Genomic DNA, 22,550 nt, shown 5'->3' on the forward strand with positions numbered 1-22,550 from the left:
TCGTAGTGGAGCTCACTGCTAGGTGAAAGCTTGGCGGACGTCCATGAGGAGTGGCCGGCCTGTCATGAATTTGCCAGGGAAACGGCTGAGGGTCCTGGCCTAGTCTACTGAACCTGATAGATGTACAGTAGCAGAGAGTTCCGGACAGATTTATGATGGTATAAAAGTGATGTGTTGGCGCTTTACTGGGGCATTAGTTGCCTTTTAAGGTGAGCTTATTTTCAAACGTCTTTCGACACCGTGTCACTCAGTCCTTCTGTGGCATATGGTGCCATGTTCGCGCAGACGATGTCTTTGTTATAGACCTTCTCCCCCGGAACATGGCTTACTTGTGCACGGTGGTAGTTTTACTGCATTCGAATCTTGTGAAGGCACTGCAGCACATCTACAGGAAACATGAATATGTCACACAGATGCGACTTTATCGTTTCTGCTTGAATCTTAATTGCGTTGTAAATACTGTGCGAGGTGCTGCGTCAGATGAGTGATCGCCTCATCTGAGGCCATTTAAAGATGACATGTGCGAACAACTGTAATAACAACAACAGGAAGCCCCAGCATTTAACGTACAGTAACTCCATGTGTGTTTGCCGTAGTGCGGTGAAGAGGTGGGAGCTAGCGTAGGAAATATCGCACTCAGCCATCCTACTCTTGACTGGAGGGCTTGGTAATAATGAATGACTGGCTATGAATCATCTTTGACAATTTGCCCATTTTTGGCAGATCGCACCAAACTGAGATTGATTAATCGGAAAATAAGCAATAAAGCCGCTCTTGTGCTCACGTGTGCACGGGGCTGAGATTATTAATCCTCTTCCTTGAATGCTTGGCGGTGCTTCATGCTAAGTTGTTTTGGGGGTAAGTGTCATTCGTTATTGCTCTCCGGAGGTGCATGTTGCCCCCTCTTAATCGCCTATGGAGTGCATCTCAACAGCAAACGGAGCGTCCATTTCCTTCCTGCTCTGGTTGTCACCCACAAACTCTTCCATCATAAGCAGACAAGAAAAATCTATCGGTACCTGCAGATTTCCGAAATCCCTAAAGTAGTTATACAACCCACTTTCTTGCTCCAAAAAAAATAAAATAATTATATATATATGAGCAATTATCATAGACATTCAGTTTTTTCTTGTTGACATTATATTGGCATGTGCAATTAAATGGTTTGTGACATTTACTAAATCCATATGTTTTTGTTATTTAGGTGTAAAATTAACCTTTGTTAATTCAACAGATTAAGGTATATAGTGCTGTTGTACTAAAGTGGGCATAAGTCTTGATAAGTGATTAAATGTGGGCTGTAATTTGTGACTTTCGGGTCTTTGTTGCAGTAATAATAAATTAAAATGGCGGCTAATCAGTTTTCCACCACTTTGAGCGTGATCGTTTTGGTTGCCGGTGACCCGGCGGTGCCGGGGTTCGGACCGCTAATCAGAACTACGCGGCGGCAAAAGAGAGCGCGGCGAAAGGGAACCGCTCAGAAGTTCAGCTCTGTGGAAGTTCAGCTCCTCTGAGCCTGATTTAAAGGACGGCGTGGGCTCTCGCTGTCCTTTAAAGTCGCCTCTTCTTTAATCTCCCTCCGCTGAGCGAGGCCGTTTGCCGCGGCGCTTTCTGAAATCATCTCGATTGCCGCGGACGTGCTCGGTACTGAAAGTCTGAGTGCGGCTAAACCGTCTCGTTCAAATATCACTGGGTTGTCCTTACGCAACTGCCCAATTCATAAACACGAAGAAAGTAGCCGGCACTGGTGTTAATCTGCCCTAGATGTCGGAAAAAACAAACAAACAAACCAAAAATGGCTGCATTACATCAGTGAGCGGTTCAGACCACGGAGCCAATTGCTTCGCATTACGAAAGGGTGCGTTTTAATTCGTCCGGCTGCTGATGTCCTGATGACTTCATTATCGGACGTTTGGGCTTCGCTGCAGCCCGTCTTATTGAAGGAGCAGAGGTTCTCCAATTGACAGTCTGATCGCTCAGCCTGTGCTAATTCATCCAGGACTGTCACAGAACCCAGGTCATAAAATAGATAACTGGCCCAGCACCACTTTGTGCATTGATTTTGCTGGTCGAGGAACGTAAGTGTTTTTAAGGAATACGCCCTCTCGCTGTAGAATAACCAGCGGTTTTTAGATTCTGAAGCTCCACGGTGGCTGGCATTAACCTGTTACCCACGCAGTGTCGATATCCGCAAGTGCAAGTGAAGGTATCTCCACGTAATTCAAGTTGGCCCAAGTACCCTCATAGTCAGCACTTTTGCATCGACTTGGCTGTGGCCTTGCATTTTTTTGTGAGAAAAATAAGAATTCTGCAAACACTAATAAATCATGTTCATTTTTTGCTGCATGGAAATGTTAACTATATGTTTAATTAAACATCTAACTACAATCTCACAAAGCTCAGGAGTTCTCAGGAGTGGGTGTGTCAAAACTGAATGCATCATCAGATTTTCCTTTTGTATTTAAAACAAACAAAATAACCTAAAATATTTAAAAAGTGAATTTCTGGAATAGTAGTTTATTCAAAGCCCACGTCTGTGGTGCATTCTGTTTTAAGACACCCATGTCCTCCAACAAGGGAGTACATCAGATAGGTCACTGATCAAGACATGTCATGGTGTGAAAAAAGTAATAATAATCTGTTAAAGCCCTTTGCTAAAATTGATTGATACTATGCAGATTTTAACACTGTTTTTCTGGCCACCAGGGTGCAGCACTGAAATACGTCCCCACTATCGTCAATGATGTCAAACTGGTCTTCGATCCAAAGGAGCTCAGGTAATTTTCCATTAATTGCTATTATCTGTAGTCATACTGACAGTGACAGTATTAAGACGATTGTGACCACTCTTAATCAACACCCATTTCTTGGCAGCCATTTTTGAAGTCAAGAATCGTTTCCATAGCAATACATTGAGTGAGCAGATGCCCGATGTAAATGCGAGATCTTTTGACCTGTGAGTCAGCCCCCTGTCCTCCCTGTGCACTGTGGGAAAGGACGCTTGTCTCCTGAGGAGACGGGGCGGGGCATGTTACTGGAAGCGGGTTGAGGTTCTGTACACCTGCGTCACTCCGGAGCCTTTGGGCTACAGTTGTTACAGGACCCCGGTTTCCCCACGGGTCCCATTTCTGTCTCCTGACAAGGAGAAAGGGACAGTGAAAAAGCAGTGCTTTAAAAAACCGTGAAACATAATATACTCAGTGCTGCCACATAGAAATTTCATTTAAGCCCTATTGACACACCTGATGCATTATGCCTATGAGTTCTGTTGTAAAATAAATGAAATGAAGAGATGGCGTCCTTTTTTTTTTAGGAGGTTGTAAATTAACGTGTGAAATGTAAAACGTATACGTTTCTCTTCTTATGAAAGCGTTTTTTTGCTGCCGTCACACTGCAGATTTGATATTGTCCTCTGCAAGAGTACCTGGCACAGTTAATTATTTCAGATTCTCCCAGGGGAACCCTTTAAATTCCCTGCACTTTAGATGCACCAGATGTACAGAGGATATTGGCTGAACATAATCGGGTTGCCTTGGAAACATGCAGTCGCTGCTTCAAAACGGTGACCAATGCACTGGCTAATGTGATCGGTCATGAATATTATTATCCTGCAATTACGCTTACTTTATAATTAGACCAAATTGCATTTGGAAATCCGGACTCTGGCCATGCTAAAGGTTGCGGTTTCTTCTGATTAGCTAATGGCGTGTTTTTGTGATTGCCTTTGACGCAGCCATACTGTGTTTACTGACAAAATCCTCACTCTTGTGCCCATAGCTGTTTTGACATTTTCAATTCTGGTGTCTACTGGTAGCATAACAACAACAACCACTATTGTTGTTATTTTGCCAAAATGAAAGACTGCAATCAGACAGGGTGAAAATAGAAGCATGAACATGTTGTGAGGCTTGGGGTGAATTAAAGTGCAGTAATTAGCATGATGCTTCTGTAGCCTTCCTGAATTTGCTGGAGGCCGTACGGCTCAGACGTGATGTTGGGAAGGCCTAAATTTCACCATGTACGCTCTGAGAGACCTGTACGTTAACCACCACAAAATGAAGGACCGCGCAGGTCCCTCCCCCTTGAGCACGATCCTTTCACAGGTGGAAAGGCGAGTCGCAATTCCCTTGTTGGTTTCGTTTCTTCATTTCGCTGTGGGGCGGAGAATGTGGAAGCTGAGGCATCGCAAGGTATCACTTCATTGCAGAAAACAAGAAATTGACAGCACAGTGCTGTGCGTGTGTGTGTGTACACGTGTGTGTGTGTACGTGTGTGTTTGTGTGTGTAATGTTGTTTATTGAAGCATAATTTCATTTCCCGGATCTTCGCTATACTCATACTTCAGTCATTAAAAAAGCTGCAGTGAGTGGCACATTCACAATATGTAGGTTCTTTCATGCTCATTCATGCGGGGTGTCTGCGGGGAGTCAGCGACTGTCTCTGCCAACCTGTTTTCCTCAGAGAAAGTTTACGGGCCACCATATGACGAGCCTGTTCGCGCGGTTGTACTCCTGCAAACGGAGCATATGCGCGCCTAATTATAACCCTGTTTAATTAACAGCTTTTGTCGCTTGCCGTGTGGCGTTACCCGTTCGGGTTTGTTTTGCAGCTTTAAGACAAACCTCCGAATGCGCCGTGCTCCCTTTACAGAAAAAAAAAGGATGTGACATTTTCTTAAAAGCCTTTCAGGGTGTTGCTGATGTCATTGTCCCAACGGCGTCGCTCCAGTGTTCTGTAAAGGACATAAATTTAAATTAAACCGATGGGATGTTTTGTGGAGTACGGGAGAGGCTAATCCGCAAGTGAAATGTAAGTGTGGAGTGGGTGTTATTGTAAAATAATTGGAAATCAAGATGCAGAGTTTCATTTTTCCTTATTAGGTGAATCATTGAGGATAGGAACAGTGGGAATGGGCATTGTTGGTTGTGGTGTTATCGGTGGAGATATGCACTGCGTGAACCCTGGGGGCTGTAGTTCTGGTGCCATACAGAATGGTGGTAGTGAGAGAGGGGATTTACATTCAGGCATTTTGCATATGGTCCTATCTAGAACAACTTCTGAAAGTGCAGAAGAAAGGTTAGGCAAAGAGCAGGGAGGAGACCAAGTTATCAGTGTTGGATGAATAGGAGTGACCGTTTCACTCTGCAGCATAATGTTAAGTTATGTAGTAGGTGTAAGAGGGGTTTTTAAGTAGCAAATTAATTTGAGGGTGTTGTGTTACATAATTTACCTGGGGTAAATGCTCAGAATTCAGGATTTGGCGTACCAAAGAGAAAACAGATTTGGACCAATGAGAGCAAAGTGCTGGTAGGGAACTTAAACATACTCCCCTGCTTCCCTTGTACCCACCCAGAGTGACACCCTTTTCTACCTAGCACAGGGGATGATGACAAAACTGTCCCATTGTTAGTCATTAAGTTAGCCTTATTTATGGTGATTGTTAATGTCATCTTTCAGGTTTAGTCATTGTCATTGATAGAAGCAGTAGCATCGACAAACGGCAGAGGACTGTTTCTATTCACCTCATCATTCTGATAACACAAATGGCATGTTCTAATTGCACCATAAAACAAAGATGCTTGATTGGGGGGTAGAGAGGAATCCATCCCCTTTCATAAAGACAGTTAGGGGGGAAATATGTGTGAATGACTGTTGCCGAAAGTGAAGCTGTCCCATTTCATCACCCTTTCGCCCCCACTCGGCATGGAACGGGCACGGAATGAGCACTTTTGTAAGGTGCCCAGGGATGTTTCCACCAGGGGATTTTCCATCACCTTGATTGAGTAATGGCGAGAGCTAACCAGTTAGCCCTTCAGGTTTCAAGGTTGGAGCAGGCGGACCACGAATGATCGAGTGCGAGCGTACGGCCGTGACCCCGCGACATCGAATCTGTTTCACCCCCAAGAGGTGCCCGAGTGTGGTCCTCCGGTCACTGCTCCATGGGCCAAAAAAAAAAACGTTAGTTATTCATCAGCATGCGGTTGACATGCTGATGTAGTGCGCTCTGGGCCCGGACAGAGATAGTGCTGGCAGAGGGTGAGCTGTGGCTTATGGCCCCAAGCACCGCCGTCGGGGAGAACCGCCAGCTGCGCTTGGGAAATAATTGTGTCCTCCGTAGTCCAAGGAGGCTTATTGCGAGCTGTTTGTCTTTGGGCCGATGTTAGGGCAGGCTCTTCAAAGATCCGAGAGAATTAGGCTCTGGACATCATTAACTGCCTGGGTGATTGCGCGCTCTACTCTACCAAGCTGTGCTCAGAAATTCTAGTCACTGCTTTAATCATTGAACATTAATGAGCTGCTGCAATGTTACTTTGCGGGTCAGGAACAGAATGTTCAACGTGGAATGTCCACCGTTTTGGTTTCATACGGCATCTTTGCTGCTACACTCGAAAGGATTTCTGCGCTCCTGGACCAATCCGATTTAAGATTTGAGGTCTTCGGTCCTTCTCTACCACACCCTTGCTGACTGCTTCCTTCTGCTGTCTGAAGTTGCTCTTGTGCTGGGCTCTGCAATTGCTGTCTGAGCTCTTGAGACCCATGCAAAGCTCTCTGTGTGCCTTGAAAATGCTTCCTTTCCTCATAAGGGTTTACTGGACAGCGGAGGAGTGGTAAGATTCCCTGCCTCCTCGGCTTTAGAGTGTAGTCCTTTCATCTCACTCACAGGCGCAGAAATTTTACTTGCTTCTCTGTTTTATATCCCTTTTGTGCTTTGAGTGCCGCAGAGATGGGGATGATCCTCAGCCCTGGAAATATGATCTGCCCCTGTGGAGGTTTCATACAGGCACTTCCCCTCGGGGAGTTAAATACGCACCGGCCACAGCCTGCCAAGGGCTTTATGGGCAGAGAGGTGATTTCGGTTCACCAGTCTCTGCAGCTGGTCAGCGTCCACTCAGCCAGCCAGCCAGTGGAGGAGAGATTGTTCACAGGAGAAACCTCCCGGTCCTCACAAACCCTCGCTCCACCTGAAGCACGCTCTTCACAGTTGGGGGGGGTGGCGTCCCCTGCTGGCCTCCGTCGGCGAGGCTCCGAAGTGTCAGTCTGACCTGGCACCTCAGCGTGCCCCGTCACGCCCCGCCCCACCTGTCCTACCGCCCACCCCCGCCCCAAAATAAAAAAAGCCCAAAGAATAGTCGTTTTATCCTGCTTTATTCCCAGAGCTGTCGCCTCTCCCAGCGCTGTTCCTGTGAAGGCAGTGACAGTGCTTCAGCCGGGGGCCGAGCGGGGCGGAGGATTGTGGGAAAGGCGCGCGCGGGAGACAAGCGTCCCAATTGTCACCGCGGAAGGCGGCGGAATAAGCAGCTGAATGGAGGCCAAACAAAGCATTTCATGCTCTGCCAGAATGCCTTTCAAAGCCCCGCCGTACCTTAGCCTGGCACGGCATGTAAGGAGGATGTATCTGCGGATTTTCCGCCGGATTTTCCTGGGTGGTTGTAACGTTGTGTAGTGTAAATGCTGTTTCTTTTTTTTTACTTCCTCTTTCGAGGCTGCCTGTGCACCCGCAGGGGACTGGAGAGGGGAGGGATGACACAGAGAGTCGTTAGCATGAACCCTAAAGATCAGTGCTGAAAGGGGAAGCGAGCCAGAGACAGCGCGATAGCCGCGAACCGAATATGACTTGGCGTTGGGAGCCGAACGAGGAGAAACGAGCGCTGTGGGAGAAATGAAGCCGCGCGGGTTGTTTAACCGTGTCACCCCCCTCAGGAGCCCCGCAGGGAGCTTCGCCGTCGGTCTCCATAAAAACGCCTCAGGCTGTTTGTTTTTCTCTTCTTTTCTCTCCCCCCCCCACCACCCCCAATGCACAGTAAACTCTTCACGGAATTCATCCTCAAAGTTCCGCTGGGGCGTCTGGTGAAGCAGAAGCTGAACTGCATGATCGACATCGTTCACAGTGACCTCTTCACCCAGCACGGTAAGATATTCCCCCGTACCCCCCCACACCACACCTCACCCAACCCCCCCCCCCCCCCCCCCCACAAAGCTGTCAGGGGAATGCAGCATGTTATCCTCAAAGGTGTAATAATCTCTGGTATTTACACTCTCAAAGTACCTGTTAACCAGAATGTCAACCATATCACAGTGCCAGGCCCAGGCTGGCAATTCTGGTCCACTTCTTTCTGTTTTCTAAGCTACTCTCAAGTCTCTTAAGCCTTCCGTGTTATTGACTGACATCTCTTGGATGTGTTTCCTGATGGATGCCTCTGTGCTGGGGGGGGGCGGGGTGGGCGGGCTTAGCTATTGGCCTGGAGGTATGTGACGGTCCAGCTGACCTGTCGGCTGCGCTCAGAAGCACCGTGAGTCGGGGCTGTTTGTGCGGCGGGCTCTGTCACATTGATTAACGGCAGCCCGGCCAATGAAATACAGCCTTGCCTCGCGGGCCCGGTCCTCCGGGTCCTCGTAAAGGTCCTGATCCCATTCGCCTGCACACGTGCTCTGGGAGTCTGAGCGTAGCCGTAACTCACCGAGCAAGCCCTAGCACGCGCGGCGCTAGCACTGGTGTGGAAGAGCCGAGGGGGGAGGACCGAGCCAGATTGGGGGGGGGGGGGGGGTGATCGGGGATTGTTGGATATCACTTCACTCGTTTTCACATTTTTTATGGGATCGTAAAATCTGAACAGCCTATTAAAGAAATATAATATTTCTTAACTGAAGAATGAATATGTGCGTACGCATACACACGCACAAAAATCTTCACAGAGATGTGCTTCTCAACAAGTTAGGTGCTAGTTGCTGAAAGAAGACAATTCAATAGAACAGAAACGGGAGTGGAATATTTTTCTGTCTCCAGAAGGATCATTTTGCAATATCATGATGTAAATGTTTCATCTGCACTCTGTTTCGCCGTTCTTTTGCTATGGTGCTTTTGATTCAGTGCTGCAGCTCTGTACATTTAAAAAAAAAATCCAGCTCCTTTTGAAGTATGAGTTGCTTGCATAGAGATGAATAAGGTTGGCCTGAAAATTCTAATTACGCTATAGGTATGCCTCTTCAGTTCATGATTTCACAGTCTGTGTGAAGATTTTCTTTATCAGCTAGGTGTGATCTAACCTGCTTATCTGTTCAGTTCTGCTGTGCAGATGTATCCTTCCCACCACTCTGCACCATCGTGTTTCTCATTAATGATACCTTACCAGCTGCTTCACTGTCCACCTGGCAGGAGAGACATTGTTTGCCAACTGTCTACAGTAGAATTGAAAATGTCAGGATTCCCAGGCACAATGTCAAGTTCTATATTCAAGTTGAGTGGTATATTTCAATTAGTGTCATTGATGTTACAACACGTTTTTTATTTGAATAACATTATTTCTAGACAACTTTCAGCTCACTTACATCTAAAATCCAAATAGTTATTTGCAGTTGTCAGTTGCTCAACACATAGATATGTGTTGAGAAACTGAGAATAGATATCTAGATATCTTAGACCCCTGTACTGATAAAAGGTAGTTATTCCCAATTCCCAAGTTATATCTGTAAACTTTTTTGGGCCCTTCCTGTCATCTCACTGACTAGACTAGAGACTGCTTGCAATTCAACTCATCAATAACAAACAATGTTCAGAACCCTTCTAGACTAGGGAGTGACAGGCCCTTAAGCTCGGGAGAATAATTTCACCTGATTGCATTGCTTGACCCTGTATGAAATAATTCCCATAGGAAATGTGTTTTAATTACATACTGACCTCCAGCTGTTCCTCTTGTAAAGCTTTTGGCAAAGCAATCTCATGGTGAAAAGTAGTGAATTGTCTGGACATCTGGAAGAACAGAGATACAAAACTAAACAAGTGCAGATCTTCAGCTGGAATTATCCGTCTTTTAGCACCTATTTGTAACTTCAATTGAATTTTCTGTTTCATCATCAACCTGCCCAGTTTCTCTAGAGTTTTTGCTTTAGCTGATTGCAGTGTATATGCTTGTATTGCAAATATTGCATTTATCCTGAAGTGAATCAGCAATAATATATGAAAGATTGAATGCCAGTGAAATGAATCTGGGGGCTCTTCACAGTAGCATATCCCTTGAGCATTTCCTAATATCAGTTTACTCGTTTATTTGTCATTTGTTACCACAGTAATGAGAAATACAGAAGAGATAAATGTGTTAAATATAAACTTAAAAGTATTTGTAATCTTAGTCGTTTAAGGAATGTCTTATGTAATGGACAGAAGCATTCGCTTGTTTAAACATAGTTAGGCTTAGGGAGATGTCAGGTCATGATACAGTAACTATGGCAACACACACATTTTCCCATAAGATGTAGATTTGGGCTGGGACTCAGCTATGTCTTGTTCCAGTTATTCAGATGATGATATATTATGTGTGTAATTGTAAAGCCTGTACATCCATCTTATTAACCTATAAATTGCTTCCATTTACGAGGCACATGTGATGCAAAAAATTTTGATATGTACCTATAAACCCAGACTTCAGATATCTTTTATTTCACATTGCCGGATAATAACAACAACAACAACAGCGACAAAAATCCATTTAACGTTAATCGCTCACACAAAAAAAAGGAGAGACTACAAATGTGCTCGCTGGACGAGAACAAATGCACAGAGCCGTCTGGGGGTCTGCAAGGAAGCTTACTGTGCAGTTTAAATCTGTTTGCTCTGGAGTGGCCGATAGTTCCGGTTTGCTTCTCTCGCTTGCCTTGGACTCTCAGGCTGAGCACCTGGAGCCCAATGCTCCGCTACCGGGAAGATTCAAGGATTTGGGTAGCCGCTACCCGGCGAGCAGCCGTCCGACAAAAAAAATAATATTTTCGGTGTTGCAGATACTGAGGGATTATTTGACGTCAGAGAATTGTTGTGTTCTTAGCTTTGAGTGGCAGGCAGCTTGGCTTACTAACCTACTTGACATTTGTAATGGCTCTTTGTATCTTTGTGTAATTATTGTATTAGCTTTTATCCTCTGCTGAACAGGCTGACAGGAGGTTTAATGTATTATAGAGAAGACTATGGGGGAACTGTTTTAATGTTGAAGTAGCCTATCTGGCAAATTGAACCGCCAGTGAATGGTATCAGCATAAAAGTCGCTTCAGCTTTGATGAATGTACACTGATAAATTATATTCAAAATCTGACCTCCTAGATTTTGTGGAGTGAAAAAAGCAACCAATGAAGTCTGCTTACAATATATGCTGTTGCTCTTAAGCCATTTTCTCACAGGTGGCAATGCAGTCAAATAACAGGCAAAAACATTAAGCAGAAATAACATTAAAAAAGATAACATGACAACTGCAGCATTTCCTGAGTGGTTGTTTTGATGATGAGCTCTGTGGCCATCTTAAAAATGAATAAAATAAAGAAGTGGTCAGATGAAGTGGTTTTACTGGTCCATCGAACGTTGCTTCCCTTGGTTTGTGTATATTTTTAAGTAGCTTGGTGTTTTTTTTTGTTTGCTTTTTTGTATGTCAGCCTTTGCATTGCAGTGTTACTCGCTGAATTTCTGCGGGTTTTCGGAAATAATGTGTTTAATGTTTAATTCCGTAAGTGAAACTAATTCAGTCTTTACTGTCCTTGTTATTTAACACAGGACAGCGTGTTTGCATTGTTTGGGAACCAGCACTGTTTCAAGTGCCCATACGCGTTCTCATGCCCCACCCCCCAATACTTTTTAGCCTTGCGGTGTCTTATTAGTCCCTGCATTTTTAAATCCAGCGATTAGCTCAATTGTTACCTTGACAACTGTTCAAAAAAAGCGGGGAAAACATTCATTGAGCACCCTAGAAGCTGAAATAATTGACTTCCCGAGGTCTTTGTGATGGAGTGTCTCAAGTGCGTACATAATTGATGGTCAAATCAATGTTGCTTTTTAATGAAAGTTTTCTTTTCTTTTTTGTAATTTTTCCTCATGTGACCTTGATTCTGCAAATTGGCAATCTTGTACGAATGAGCTCGACAGGGGCTTTCATTGCAGTGATTTGTCCTGTGCCCAGCGTGGAAGCTTCTGGCTCACACAATAGCCTGAGTGGCTGCGCTACGGATAGACTGTGTAAGCTGCAGGCAAGCAAGGCTAAATGCTCTAGCAGCTCCTCGGTTTCCAGTATTATTATTATTCTGTGCTGGATTTATGGGCCGGGTTATAGCCTCAGCTGTCAGACTGCAGAATATGGAGGAATAAATAATGGGATCTTTCCGCTTTTATTTATTTTATATTTTCTCTAAACACATCGAGGGCTGCTCTACCAGTGTCGACTCGCGAGCCGAGTACGGACTTGAACCGAAGGAAATCGCATCGTAGGCAAACGGTCGCCTGGAAATGCGATGTCCTGTGTGATCGAGATGATCTCGCATCGAGGCTGACCTGTTTTTCCCCTTCAATAAGGCGCTGTATCGGACTTCAGTAGTCACATGTCCCGTGATGCCGGAGCCCTGATCTCTGTTCGCCGAGGCATCTTTCCGATAACGTTTGAACTAAATACTGTGCCGTCAGTGGCCCAGGACCTGGGCTCCTGATCGGAAGGTTGCAGGTTCGATGCCCTGGTGGTTTGCTGCCGTTCTGTACTCAAGTTGGATGCTCAACCGGAATTGCTTTATTTGATATCCAGACGAAAAATAAGCAATTTAAGTCTAAGTTATGGGTCGCCTTGGGGTTTAAGCCAAGACGAAGGAAAAGTATCGATCAAGCTTTTTGATTAACTGAAAGAACATTGAGGTTCAAAAATAAAACAAGCACAAGAAACCTTCTCTGCTTTATAATACTAACAATTCAATAAAGGGAACAGGAGAAACAGAGACAGAGAAGCAGAAACAGGTTTCTGTTACAGAATGAGGCTAAGGCTATACAGGACTATTAATGTGTTCACAATCCAAGTGACTGAAGTTGGTGTGCATGGTTTATTTTCAGAGACCGTGATGGGCATGTCTATGTTGGTTAAAGTTCCTAGCCCGGCCCACTTTTTACCTTCATTCGCCCCTGTTCTCCCCACCGCACCCCATGTCTTTGTGTCCAAGTGAAAACATCTTTGGGCAACAGAGCGGTGACTACTGGCTCATGGACCTTGAGAAATTGATTGTGGGACTTCCACTGCAGTCCCTCGAGGAGGACTTTGCCCAGCTATCGGGCAGTGTGTGCTGGCTTGTCTCCGTTACTGAAGCAAACGCTGGTTGACCTTTGAGTTGTTTTCCCACCAAATCACGCCTCACCCCTCACGTGCGCTCTGCTTCGGCCCTTCTTTCTCAGACATGCAGTGGCTCATCAGATTTATGAGCGTTATAAATGAAAAAGTCGCAGCTGCGCAACGCTCGTGAACTGGGCGCGGCACGGCCTGCATGTTTTGGATCGCAGCCTTCCAGAAAGCTTGACGGTGATCGAAGACTGATGCGCATAGAAAGCTCAATATCATTAATCGTCGTTCATCAATACGTAGCCATACTGATACGTTTTTATCCTCTCAGCATCAAAAGATTTGCTGTTTTAATGTCCGAAAATGATTAATCCATATTAAACAGGGAAAAGTACACTGTTCATGATGCGTACGGTGCTCGTTCTTTGATGACAAACCCTAGCCATGCCTCCCAATGTGGACGGAGAAGTTGACCGTGGGTCTTCAGCCAACAGATGTCAATAGTGTATAGCGAACTTACGCAATACATCCAGTTTTTTCATTCATAGAGAAAATAATGTTTATGATGCTAAGTAATCTAACCTCTTTAGCAAGACCTACAGTAACATCTGATGTTTAAAATTAATTCAGCATAGATCAAACGACTGCCAAAACCTATAAACAGACATATGAAACATTTCAGCTTGGGACTGACACAGTTGGATATCATTAGATATTGATGCCGCATCTATGTAAGAAGCATAATAACGATAATAAACAATAAACAAAGCATGCGTTCCTGTCAAGCGTAGTATGTGCCTCCTCACCATCTGTTACTTTTTTTTCTTTCTTTTATCTCTCGCCACATAATTCTCTGCGCACCTCGCTCTTTTCTCCACGACTGCCGTCACATCTGGACTCGCCATGTTGAGCTGTTATGAAGACTGAGCACGTTAGGGTGGGGGGGAGTGGGGGGGTGGGCTCCTGGCAGTTGGATTTGGCGTCCATTACAGTCGCTGTTGGCAGAGCCAGGCGGCACGGTTGCATCCAATCAGATTTCACATTTTTTAAATCAGATTTTATTTGGATGCCTGATGTTGACACTTGATGTTATCTACTTTTACTGAGCCCCAGTTAGTCTCACAGAACCTCAAACAGGCAAAAAAAAAAAAAAAGTATATAGGAAATGTCATTCTGCACAGTGCACGATGTATTGCACGAATTATGGCACACAGTGAGGATACTCAACACGGTGTCTATATCTAGTCGAGTGTGTAAGTGGTATAACGATGCTTTATAGATTGGGACTTCTATTTTTTTTTTAACTTAAATACATGCACCTGTAAACCACAATGTACATAGATGCAGTAGAAATAGAATCAATCAGTGGAGGGCTTGCAGTTGCAAATATGTCTTTAAGGCCCAGTAGAGTTGTGAGAGCCCTGAACTCTGTTCTTTTCTCTGAAGAATGAGATGAGACGGTCAGCTGTGCAGATCTCTGTGAGGATAAGGACAATACTACAATAGATTGTAACTTTTTTTTATTTTTTTTATTTGACTGGGGCAGAAAAAATCTGGCAAGATTTGATTAAGGTCTTTAAAGATAAGGGAGGGCAGGAAGGTTCAGCTCTTTTATCTCACAATCCACAATGTCCAAGAGAATGCATTAGTGTGCCATTTGTCTGTGTCACGGAGCTGAATTAAAGCTCGGTCCCCGCAGCAGGGGAAATGTCCTTTGACAGCACGTTAGCCACAGATGGCGGCCGGGCTCTCGTTGGACATCTTCGGGGATAACGGTTTCATAAAGTGCCAGCTTGGGGCCACCGACACGTTGAAAAAAATGCCTGTGCTCAACCTTGTACGTCTGTGGTGGCGTGTGGAGGTCGGTGAGATGGCGAAGCTGCAGGAATCGATTGGCGCGGTCAGTGGAACCCCGTCGCGCGCGGTTCTCCAGCTAGCTCGGGCAGCCCAGGGACACGCGGCCCGGTCGTCCGGCTCATCAATATTCCTCTTTGTAAAGCATTATGGGAGAAGCGGTCCTGCAGTGTTTCCCCACTCCGCCCCTCAGTGTCTTTAATTGGTTTTGGTCGGGTAATGAAGGCCGGCATCGATTTCCCCCCCCCCCCACGTCCCCGCCGTGGAATGGAGCCAACCGCCGCGGCCCCTTCGCTGGACATTGACCCCGACCCCCTCCTGGCCCCCCGCATGAGTTCCTAATCGAATTCCCCCCCCCCCCCCCCCACACACCCACACTTCCACTAATTGATCCAGAAGACTGACCTCTTTCCAGTGTTTGTTCCCCAGATACTGTACTCCTCATTTAGCTGCATTGCTGAGGGAGATGGGACTGCAGGTTTAATAAAAAATATGATAATACGGAATTGACCTCTTTGAGCTGTTATCTGAACTGCAGTATCCGTGCTCCTTATCAGCATCATTCTGGCTTCTATTCTGCTTGACGTACTCTGCATATGCATTATCTTATCTGTTCAGTTTGCATTACAGTAATAAAGCTCATATCATCTGGTAACACATTACATGTCAAAATACACCCCCCCCATTTCCATTGAGTTTTGAGTTTGCATAATCATAAATTCCCCTGAATATATGTCTTGCTAATCAATTTGTAAAACATCAAACAACTTTTACAGTGTTTTTTTTTCTTTTCCGTTGGTACAGATGGTGTATGTCTATTTTTTGCAGCAGTTGTTTTAATTATGTATTGTGAAGTGCAATAATTAGGTTAATTATGGAGACGCAGCTGCGCTGCTCACTCAGACAAAGATTGGGGATAGAGTTTAAGAATATATATGGATGAAAAGGAAACGTAAACACTTCTTATGCCTGAAGAGCGATCATAATTAGTCTGCTACATATGTCGTGTTTGTGCTTCATGCAGATTCCTATTGCAGCCAGTTATAGCTGCTAACGTGCTATTTTTGTAGAGCAGGGTAAGCAAGCTCAGAAGGCTGATGTTATTTGATTGGTAACACACCTCGTTTAAAGCAAGCCTCGTTTTTCCTTTCGCTAACCGGCTCACCCCAGTTGCCGCCATCTATCACCTCATGTAGCCGTCTTAATGAGTGACTGTGGGGGATTTGTACTGTAAGTGTTCTCGTGTTGGCCTGGTGTAAGCGCGCTCTGTGCTGTGCCTCCTCCTCCCCCCAGACTGCAGAGAGATCCTGCTGCCGCTGATGACCGATCAGCTGAAGTTTCACCTGGAGAAGCAGGAGGAGCTGGAGGCCTGCTGTCAGCTGCTCAGCAACATCCTGGAAGTGCTGTACAGGAAGGACGTGGTCAGTGCCCATACTTCCCCCCTACACATGCTGTTTTACACACACGGCACACACAGGCACGCACACTCATGCACACACGTGCACTCTCACACAAACAAAGGCGCACACACACACTCTCACGCATGCACACACGCAGGCACACACACACACACTCGCGCGCACACACACACACACACACACACTTGCGTGCGCGCGCACACACACACTCACACACTCGCAGGCACACACACACACACACACACACTTGCGCGTGCACACACACACACACACACACACACACACTCACACACTCGCAGGCGCGCACACACACACACACACACACACACACACACTCACACACTCGCAGGCACACACACACACACACACACACACACACACACTCACACACTCGCAGGCACACACACACACACACACACACACTCACACACTCGCAGGCGCACACACACACACACACACACACGCACATCATTGCTTGTTCATGTACAATCCCTACACCTTCAACCCCACCCCAACCCCATTCAAATGCCTAATAATGTCAGATTACCACTCAGTGCACATACAGGATCCTCACATTTCTGAGTGTCATTTACTTCAAAGTATTGATCCACAGACTCTTAAGCTTACAGCACCTGCCCCCCCCCCCCCTTTCTCAGGAACCCCCCCCCCCCCCCATTCATACAGCAGTATTATTCAATTACAGATAAAGACTCTCATGGAGAATAATGGGGTATTGAGCTTCTTCTCCCGACGTCTCAATTAATCAGTTGTGTTATTTAATTTGTGTCTGAAGGTTAGAAACTTAACTTAATTATTTCATGGAATTTTTCTTTAATAATTTATGTCGACGTTCCTCTAGTTGAAATCGATACGGCAGAAATCATTTCTTTGTGTGGTGTCGCAGTGCAAAGTTCCCACTCATAATTACACCCATTTAATTATTTCTGCTTTTGTGCTCATGGGGGAAACCAGTTAAGAGACGAAAGTATCAGCTGTCTGACCATGTCTGTTCAGTACCTCACTTTTCTGTCACAGAACTAGTGAAGCTGTGCTCTGTATCTCCGACAAACGGCAGTTTGAAGTGTGTGTATGCATATGTGTGTGTGTATATATGTGTATGTATGTATATATATATATATATATATATATATGCATCAGACCTGGGTCAAATACGTATTTGTTTTTGATTCAAATACTTTTCTACGCATTACTAGTCTTGTCTGATGTCTTGGAATCAATGAAATACTCTCAAAAAGTGTAAACCCCGCCTTCTGGTCATATTGGCAGGCTCAGTTCTCAGTTACAGCTGGCAAGATCAATAGAGCACAGAAAAGTATTTGAATGCAAAACAAATGCATATGGATGCATATGCTCGCACAGAGACTGAAAGCAAAGGGCAGCAGATGATTTGGAGATTTGATGTTGCGGCAGGTAAAAATGTTGGAATCCTTGGGAGGCTGGACTTTGCTGTTAAGTGCAGTTTCCAGTTGTTTTTGGACCGTCCGCAGTTAACCAGGTCATGGCTTTGCTTTAAGTCTCTGTGAGAGAGCACTCAATACGCGAGAGTTCATCGAGAACCTTCTGGAAACTTGTATTAGCAGTGCTTTCCCCTTAGAAAAATGTTGTTTGCTCATTCGAGTGGCTCCTGGAATTGGAAAGCTTCTTGATGGGAAAGTGGTTTTAACGGTTGCCATTGGGGACCGTGGCATTTCTGTGTATGAAATGTGGGTACAAATGAACAGGTGCTTTTAACAGTCCGAAAACTTCCTCTACACTTAACCTTAAAAATGAACCCCCATGCATGTCCCTATTCTCTTAAACAGTGTCCTTGCATACCAGTTACATGGATGTATGTAAAATGTATGTGTACTAGTCTGCACAGACACCACCTGTAGCCTTTAACCCTGAACCCTTGACTCCTAACCTCAGTACCTAACTGACTCCCTGACATGTTAACTTGTGTGCTTACATGGTTGTTACACAGTGTAATCCATCTATAAGTGCGTAGTTGGCCGGTGCATAGGCGGTTGGATTACATGTTCATGTTTTTCTCTTTATGCCCCTCCCTCAGGGCCCCACGCAGTGGCACGTGCAGATCATCATGGAGAAGCTGCTGAGGACCGTGAACCGCACGGTCATCTCCATGGGCCGCGACTCCAAGCTCATCGTAAGTGTCTCTCGCCGTCGGCACTGCCGACTGAGTTTCACAAACGGCGGTGAAAGCGAGGTCTCGTGGACCTCTTCATTGTCCTTTTGAGCTGTTAACGTAGGCATGAGTTGCATTGTTTTCCATTCATCTGAAATGAGCTTTGATATGCATTGAAGGTAATGCTATGTCTTCCGGTACGTTATTGTACTGCGCAATATGAAGCCGTTGCTGAAAAATGTAAAATGGTAGAATATGAGGGAAAAACAATGTTCACTTACTGTAAAGATGTTGCTCAGAATTAAGGACGCAGAGTTAAGTTAAATGGAAACATAATTTAACAAACTTCATCGCGTGCTATGACTTGTTAATGGGATTGCAGTGGGTGTGATAGTGCAGCAGTGTGACTTTGAGTAGGAGGAAAGGGAGAAGCAATCAGGGGTGCGACAGGTCGCAGCGTTTTTAAGAGAGGCTTTAATCTGGGAAGGGAACGGCTGGCGAGCCGTCAGCTTCCTGCGGTGTGAATACAGCGCGGAGCGTGAGCCCGCCCTGCCGCGCGGAGAGACGGCTCGCCGCTCGCCGCGGGGGTCGCTCAGGGTTCCGTTCGTCCGACGCGCCCTTCGACGGCATCGTCCCGCGCGTCCCTGGCAGGGCCGTGTGATATTCGCCGGCGGTAATCCACAGTCCTGGAGCGCGAAACGCCTGGTCCGGTCGCACCGTCTCTGTTATTATCCATGCAGAGTTCTTCCTGGGTAAATCACACACCGGCGCTGGGGTCCGTCTCTTAATCCACCCCCGCGCCCCCCTTGGCTGAAACGCACTCCTTTCCCTTGTGTGTGGAGAGGAGCAATGTAATGCGTGACGCTCTTGCTAAACTCCGCTATCCCACGCTGCTCGGCTCAGCATGGGGCTAATGGAGCCGTTTGGCTAACCCTGCCCCTGTCCCCGCTCCAGGCTCCCAGACAGCAGCCCGGGGCGCTAGCTGAATGCTGCCCTGAAGCCTTTTTGGTTTCTCACTGAATGCCTCTCCTCTGGGCCCTCTCTTCCTTTACTATCCTCCCCTAAAGAGGGACATTTTTGGCCACTCCTATTTGTTGTCAGCCATGACATGCCCCTCACTTGATGTCTCTAGTTTCCACACCAAGAAGACCTATTTTGTCTCAGACCTGGCTCTGCTTGACCAGTCCTGAACTCTTGCGGTCCACTGCACATTTTATTCCCCTTAGAAATTGGACAAAAAAAATTATTTCCCAGTAAAGTAGTGGGGATTTTTTTTCTGCTGTAATGAAAATGTTACAGTATGTAAATATTTCTTGCTAATGCATAAGCTTTACTTTTAAGTGTAATGTCATCATGTGGTGATATTGCTTACAAATTGAGTTGTTCACTGGCTTGGACAGTAAGCCTTGTACTTAGTCATTGGTGACTGGCGTACACTGCCAAGTGTGTCTGTACGGACAGAATGCATGATTAAGTAATTTCTCTCAAAATGTATTTCAGTAATCAGTGAAAAGCCATGGAAAATATAAATGTTATTTTGGAGGGAGCTGACTCAATTTGGCTTCTCTTAAGACTTCTTTGATTGATGGAAGTGCTCAGCTCAGCTCCAACTGAACTAAAAAAAAGAAAAGACTAAGCATCTGTTTCCAGTTTCAATATTTACAATCCTTCTTTTTCTGCCGTTTCCCTCAGTATTAATATTCCCTCTGAGTTTTGTGAAGCGCTCATTCAGTTGGTAACCGGCTTGTCTCTGTGGTCTTTGTGAGGGGCTGTAACGAACCCCCAGATACAGTAAGTGGGGAGCCGTAATGGCTGCTCACGGCCGATAAAGGTCTCTGCCGCATGAATTCCCGGTGTCGGTTTGGGAAAACGTAGAAGGACCCCCGACCTGTTGAGCGGCCTGCACTTTCTGTGTCTCGTGTCCTCGGACAGAGGCGCAGTTCTCCTCGCCTTTGCCGTCGCGGGTGCCGCAAGGCGCACTTTACATCTTCCGGAACCTCTTCAGACTCCACTGGAAGCCACTAGCTGCTGCTGCCGTAGGTGGCTGCTCTTGTTTGGCACGGTTGGGATTTTTGGCATCAGCGCCAGCAGTACTGCATCGTGGGCCATTGATTATACAGCTTTTTGGCATTTTTTTTTCCTCTCTCTAAAACAAATCCCGTTTTAGCTCTGCAGCGTGCGCGTCCAGGACGCCTGACTCAGTCATTAATTGTGAATGCGGAGCCGCCGCTCGCTGTGCCCTTGAAGCCGAACCGTCCGCCCACGCCGACCCCCGTGCTCCCGTAAAGCGCACGCTCCCGTCGAAGCCCGCCGCCACGGGCGAGCCACGCGTCGGGCGCCCTCACGACCGTCATATCACGCCTCTGAAGATTGTCGTGACAAGTCCGCTCCTCTGGCAGGGAGAAGAGGTGGCCGTTGTTGCAATTCTGAGACCGGGAAACGGCGTAACATATGTCAGTGAGTTGTCGGGGAGCGGAGGTGGGCGGAGCTGAATTGCTGTCATTTTTCAGGGTGGTCTGGAGTCGGCATCCTTTCGACTAGGAGATCTGGAGTTCGGTAGCTGCAGTACGCAAAGATACTGCAGTAACTGTCATTAACTATTTGTTGAACATGTTTGGTTTTTCCTGTCTTATTTCTTATTATCTGGTTTCCACCAATGCTAGGCCACCCACTTCATAATACAGCTACCACTGTTCTCCAGTAGGGTTTCACTAGCTCTGCCCTACTGTCTGATGGGATTTCACTGGCTCCGCCGTACTCTCTGATAGGGTTTCACTCGCTCCGCCCTCTTTTCCTTTGCAGTATGCCACAGATTCCATGCGTTTTGAATGATGCCAGGTGAATTTAACCAGTGTAATATCAAGTCTACTGGCTGTGGACTACGTACTTGTCTCTTGCTGTTGTTTCTTCTCCCTTAGGAAAAAATGTCTGATTTTTCCACTCCACCGAGAAATTTGAAATATTGCATTTTGGCAAAGCTGATTTGTTATCCACTGGTTCTCGGAGTGCAGATAGCGCTGTTATTCAAACAGATAGCTGTGCATTACCTTACGATTTGTGGTTAACATCCATACCTAATTGGAGGCTTTCATGTTTTCATGGGGGGAAAAGTCAATGCAGATTAGGAAGTGACCCTTAGGGGAAGCGTTTAGTCTAATTGGACATGCCGAGCCCCATGTCAGTGGCTCTTATGCGGATGGTTGACGGAGGCTTAGCACATGTAGACAACCCCTGCCTCACTTTTTTTATTTTTGTCGAGAAACCGCGTGCGATGCCTTCCGGGGGAAAGGTGTTTTATTTGAGGAAGCGGTGCATTGCGGTTTTGGCGCATGTTAGTTTTAGCTCCCCCGCGTTCCCTCCCTCGACCCGCTATGTCGGCCTGGCGGCTGACCGCCTGATTTCCCGAGCTCTCGTCCCGCGCGCTCAGAATAAACTCAGAGCGCCGGTTTTAAGACCGGGTCTCAAACAGCCCTTCGCTTAACGGTCAGTGAGACGGTCGGTAAATTTCTTAAAGGGGCTCCCGCCTCGGTTAAGATTTGGTCCAGGCCCGACCGGTTCTCCCTGCGGTCGGCCCGCCGGCGGCACGGTCCCACAGGCAGCCGTTCGGCGGTAGGCCCCGCTTTCGCGGAACGGCCGACCTTGCCCCCCCCCCCCGTCCCTCCTGTATCAACCATGGATTTCGATTTCTGCATTAGCTTTCCTCCCCTCTCACTTCCTCCATACGCGGAATTCAGACGAGGGCAGGGGTCGTGACACGGAGTGTACGCAGCGCCAAGTTTGTAAGCATCGCGTTTCCGGTGTGTTTCCAGTTTTACGCGGTCCACGCTACATCAGAGCGACCGCGGCTCCTCTGCCTCTCCTCGGCCTTCAAAGACGCTATTTCCCCCCGCCCCCCCCCCCCCCCCCCGTCGTGTACAGAGGGCACGCGCTCACGCTCTGCACATGAAACGGCAGCCGCGCCTCTTTCGCGCGCTAATTTTCCATGCAGATCAGCTCCGTTTAAACAAAAGCAAAACAAAATTTCAGGCACAGTAGGATCTTCATACATTTTAAATAATCTTGAGA

General features: G+C 46.4%; 1 protein-coding gene across 6 annotated transcripts in view; it reads left to right on the plus strand.

Annotated features, from left to right (window-relative positions):
* dock1 (dedicator of cytokinesis 1) overlaps window positions 1–22,550 on the plus strand; it is a 233,935-nt gene that overhangs the window by 62,210 nt on the left and 149,175 nt on the right. For all 6 annotated transcript variants that reach the window (XM_035405183.1, XM_035405185.1, XM_035405186.1 and 3 more), the window contains 4 exons: window positions 2,707–2,777; window positions 7,803–7,909; window positions 16,215–16,342; window positions 18,411–18,506. In XM_035405183.1, coding sequence (XP_035261074.1) covers window positions 2,707–2,777; window positions 7,803–7,909; window positions 16,215–16,342; window positions 18,411–18,506 — 402 coding nt within the window. The remainder of the gene's footprint in view (window positions 1–2,706; window positions 2,778–7,802; window positions 7,910–16,214; window positions 16,343–18,410; window positions 18,507–22,550) is intronic.

This window comes from Anguilla anguilla, chromosome 2 (assembly GCF_013347855.1).
Source record: "Anguilla anguilla isolate fAngAng1 chromosome 2, fAngAng1.pri, whole genome shotgun sequence".
Classification (NCBI taxonomy): domain Eukaryota; kingdom Metazoa; phylum Chordata; class Actinopteri; order Anguilliformes; family Anguillidae; genus Anguilla; species Anguilla anguilla.